Source organism: Hypomesus nipponensis, chromosome 18, assembly GCF_054491055.1.
Source record: "Hypomesus nipponensis isolate SF chromosome 18, ASM5449105v1, whole genome shotgun sequence".
Classification (NCBI taxonomy): Eukaryota; Metazoa; Chordata; class Actinopteri; order Osmeriformes; family Osmeridae; genus Hypomesus; species Hypomesus nipponensis.
The window spans coordinates 20,262,501-20,267,500 of record NC_140378.1 but is presented as its reverse complement, the minus strand read 5'-3'; the positions used below and the strand labels follow the sequence as shown (position 1 = coordinate 20,267,500).

Below are 5,000 nucleotides of genomic sequence, written 5' to 3'. Positions count from 1 at the left end.
ACACACTATACACACACCCACACACACTATACACACTATACACACACACACACACACACTATACATATCTCCTGCATACTGCTGCCTGGTACATACTATATCCCTATATGGAGGAGGAGAGAGGGAGGAGGGGGAGAGAGAGGAGGAGGGGAAGAGAGAGGAGGAGGGGAAGAGAGAGGAGGAGGGGAAGAGAGAAGAGGAGGGGAAGAGAGAAGAGGAGGGGGGTAGAGAGGAGGAAGGGGGGAGAGAGGAGGAAGGTGGGAGAGAGGAGATGGGGGAGAGAGGTAGGGGAGAGAGGAGGAGAGAGGAGGGGGAGAGAGAGGAGATGGGGGAGAGAGGTAGGGGAGAGAGGAGGGGGAGAGAGAGGAGGGAGGGAGGAGGGGAAGAGGAAGGGGAGAAAGGAGGAGAGAAGAGGGGGACAGAGAGGAGGGGGACAGAGATGAGGGGGAGAGAGGAGGAGAGGAGGGGGGAGAGGAGGGAGAGGAGGGGGAGAGAGAGGGGGAGAGAGGAGGGGGAGAGAGAGGGGGAGAGAGAGGGGGAGAGAGGAGGGGGAGAGAGAGGGGGAGAGAATGAATTTCTGAATTCTCCAGAGACACTCTGGGCAGCTAGCCCAACACAGAGCTGAAGGTGACACTCGAGAAATGGAGAAGAGAAAGAGAGAGAGACAAAGAGAGAGAGGGGCTCAGGGGAGAAGAGAGAGATGAGGATATTAATGATAATACAGCAGGATCATTCAGAGCACTTTCAGCTTGTCTGACAGTAATCTTCCTGCCTGGACAATCATCCTCTCCTCAGCTGTCCGTCTCCACACAGGCAGACAGGCAGACAGGCAGACAGACAGACAGACAGACAGACAGAAAGGCAGAAAGGCAGACAGACAGGCAGACAGACAGACAGACAGACAGACAGACAGACAGACAGGCAGGCAGGCAGGCAGGCAGGCAGGCAGGCAGGCAGGCAGGCAGACAGATACACAGACAGATAATCCATCGCTTTCTCAATCCATTCATCCCAGTTACATTTTCTGATGCTCATATGTAAGAACACTCCAGACAGCTCCTCCATCCTAATCAGACATTCTCGGTGCTAGGTCTAATTAGCATTCACATGCTACATTAGCTCCGATAGCATGTGTCATAATTATGCTGTCTCTTTCATTGAGACAGACAGAATGGACTAGCATTTGCATTTATTCAAGAAAGTTAGCATAGATGATATACACTTATGGCTTTTAACCAAGTAGCAATTGGCAAGAAGAATGCTGCTTATAAACCTTGAGAGCTCATTTGGAGGAGAAATCTCTCTCTCGGTCTCTCTCTAGGTCTACCTCTCTCTCTCAAAATCTCACTCACTCCCTCCCTCTCTCTCTCAACATCTCACTCCCCCCCCCCTCTCTTTACCTGTCCCTCCCTCTCTCTCTCTCTCTCTCTCTCTCTCCCTCCCTCCCCATCTCTACCTCTAGTTCTCTCTCTACATCTCTCTCTCCCCCCCCCCTCTCTTTACCTGTCCCTCTCTCTCTCTCTCTCTCTCTCTCTCTCTCTCTCTCTCTCTCTCTCTCTCTCTCTCTCTCTCTCTCTCTCTCCCTCCCTCCCTCCCCATCTCTACCTCTTGTTCTCTCTCTACATCTCACTCCCCCCCCCTCTCTTTACCTGTCCCTCTCTCTCTCCCCCCTCTCTTTACCTGTCCCTCTCTCTCTCCCCCCTCTCTTTACCTGTCCCTCTCTCTCTACCTCCCTCCCCATCTCTCCCTCTACCTCTTGTTCTCTCTCTACCTCTCTCTCCCCCCCTCTCTCTCTCTCTCTCCATCCACTTTCACTTGTTTCCATCTGCTCCTTTATCTATCTTCCTCTTTTCTCGTTCTGTCCTCCAAGGCCCTCTTTCTGCCCAGGGTAAGTACTGTACTCTCAATCTCTCAAGAGGAAGACAGGAGGGAGGAGAGAGGAATGGAGAGGAGAGAGGGGAGAGAGAGAAGGAAGAGAGGAGAGAGAGAGAGAGGAGGGAGAGGGAAGGAGGGAGTAATAGAGGCGGGAGAGAGTGTTATTCATGGCGTGTTAATTAGGAGTCTCTGCATGTCTCTCTGCCTCCAGACTAGCCTTGCTCTGCTCTGCCCATACACACACACACACAGACACACACACACACACACACACAGCCTGTGATGTGTGTCAGGGGGCTAGCTTCAGGTGGGTGTTTCTGTGAACTGCAGCAGAGCAAGCCTGCTCGCACTCACGCCAGGACTTCCACCTTAATCCTGACCCCTACACACAGCTGTGTGTGAGTTGGGGTGTCTGTGTGTGTGTGTGTGTGTGTGTGTGTCTGCGTGCGTGTGTGTGTGTGTGTGCGTGCTGTCTCTGAGTATGTGTGTGTGTGCGTGGTGTCTCTGAGTCTCTCTCTGTGTGTATGTGTGTGTGTGTGGGCTTGTGGTATTGTAATGAGTGTCCAGAGCTGTAGTCTCCAGTCCATAGTGTCCAGCCCTACATCACAGCAAGGCTCCAGTTTAACTCCTAATGAACAGCTCTAACACTGTCAGGACATTTCCCCACTCTGTCCCTACCTCTCTCGCTCTCTCTCTCTCCCTCTCTACATTTCTCTCTCTCTCACTCTCCCTGTTGACCCTCACTCTCACACACTCACCACATTCCTTTCCATAGACCCTCTCTTTCTCTATCTCTCACACACACACACACACACACACACACACACACACACACACACACACACACACACACACACACACACACACACACACACACACACACACACACACACACACACACACACACACACACACACACACACAGCGTAGCTGCTCTCCACTGCTATAATCCTTCCAGTCAAACCACCAACACTGCAATTACTACAGCCACAACTCACACACACACACCCACAAAGAGAGGAGGGGAAGGGACATGAGGGCGGAGGAGGTGGGGAGGAGGGAGAGGAGAGGACAGGAGAGGAACGCAGGGGAGAGCGGAAGAGAGGTCTCTGGTCTCCTCTACTCCGTACAGGAAGTCAAGGTGGTAGGATGGGATTCCAATCAGCAGGATATCGTTTCATACCTTCCCTCCCCCCGCTTCCTCCTCCATCCACCTCCCTCCTTTCTCATCCCCCTCTGGTTCCCCCTCCCCTTTGCATTACCCCTCCACTCCTCATCCCCCCTTCCCTCCTATATCCCTCACAATCCTCCTCCTCTCCTCCCTCTCTCGCTCCTCTCCTCCTGCTCCTCTCCTCCTCCTCCCCCTCTTCAGAACCACCAGTCAGGGGTCAGACACAAGGACTTGCAGACTGGGTTACCGCTCATTCAGCAGAAACATCAGATACACGAGCAGACACACACACACAATCCAGGAGCTACACAGCAAGACACACACACATTCGCAGAGCAAATAAACCAGTACAGCTCTCTGGGAACAGAAAGACCAGAAGGGCTCCACAAACACACCAGTAAACCCACACACACGGAAGTAAAGAACCAGCGGCCTACCTTCAAGACTCACACACACCCCTGCCCCCCCCTCCTTCCACACATACACACCACACACACACCACACCACACGTACACACTCGCAAAGAAAATAGACACCAGCAGCCTACCTTATACAACCCCCAACACACACACACACACACACCCTCACGTCTCTCTGGCGGGCGGGCCTACCTTCTTCAGACGTCCGGTGCGTGTGCCTGTGAAGGCCACCGTGTGTCCGCTGTAGGCGTAGGCTGCAACCGAGGTCATGCCCTCGTGCCGGTCCACCAGGAGGGGCAGGCCCTCGATGGTGCTGGTACCCCCCAGAGGCTGGTTGAAGTCCTGACCACAGAAGTTATCATCTATCTGGAGGGGCTGGGAGGGAGGAGGGGGGGAGACAAGGGGAGGAGGGGGGGAGGGGATGATAGAGGAGATAGGGAAGGAGAGAGGGAGAGAAGGGAAGGGGAGGAGGGGAGGATGTAGAGGGGTAAAGGAGAGAGAAATAGAGTCAGTTATATCTTTGTAAATGAGGCACACACTGTCACAGTACATCATGGGTAATTAATGTGTGATTGACACATGTGCAGAATATAGATGGTGATATCTCTCACATGCTCTGAAACATGGAGTTTATTAGCAACACCTGGATTAGACTAGCAACCTCCAGCCCCACCCACACACATACACACAGCCCGCAGAACATTAATTAACACACTAGATTTGCCTCATTCGTTACAAGACATTTTGCTTCCATAGGGGTTAATCAATCAAGCGCACACACATGGCTGGTAAGCTCTCCAGAAGAGGATGTACATGTTGTTAAAGCTCTGGATCCAGTTGACAGCTCCCCCTCTCCCCTCCTCCCCCCTCCTCCACACTACCCCAGCCCCCCCACACACACTCTCTGCCCCCTCTTCCCCCCACCAACGTCCCCTTTTTCCCCTCCCTCCCTCCCTCCCTCCCTCCCTCCCTCCCTCCCTGCCTGTGTGTGTGTGTGTGTGTGTGTGTTTGTGTGTGTGTGTGTGTGTGTGTGTGTGTGAGCATGTGTGAGCATGTGTGAGCATGTGTGAGTGACAGAGATCTTGGACTGCATGTTGACTCTGTGGTAATGATGCAGCACTAGACCAACACAACCAACTTTCATACACACCGTCTGCAAACTATCACCCAGCACAGAGGAGTTCCTGTGGGGAACTATGGAGGAAGAGGGAGGGAGGGGAGGAGTGGAAGAGAGAAGAACAAGAGGAGGGAGAGGGAGGGAGGGGAGGAGTGGAAGAGAGAAGAACAAGAGGAGGGAGAGGGAGGGAGGGGAGGAGTGGAAGAGAGAAGAACAAGAGGAGGGAGAGGGAGGGAGGGGAGGAGTGGAAGAGAGAAGAACAAGAGGAGGGAGAGGGAGGGAGGGGAGGAGTGGAAGAGAGAAGAACAAGAGGAGGGAGAGGGAGGGAGGGGAGGAGTGGAAGAGAGAAGAACAAGAGGAGGGAGAGGGAGGGAGGGGAGGAGTGGAAGAGAGAAGAACAAGAGGAGGGAGAGGGAGG

At 53.5% G+C, this 5,000-nt stretch overlaps 1 protein-coding gene across 2 annotated transcripts in view; it reads right to left on the bottom strand.

Moving 5' to 3' along the window:
* LOC146252638 (plexin-A1-like) overlaps positions 1 to 5,000 on the bottom strand; it is a 98,448-nt gene that overhangs the window by 70,955 nt on the left and 22,493 nt on the right. For both annotated transcript variants that reach the window (XM_084679499.1, XM_084679501.1), the window contains one exon: positions 3,658 to 3,840. In XM_084679499.1, the coding sequence (XP_084535625.1) occupies positions 3,658 to 3,840 (183 nt within the window). The remainder of the gene's footprint in view (positions 1 to 3,657; positions 3,841 to 5,000) is intronic.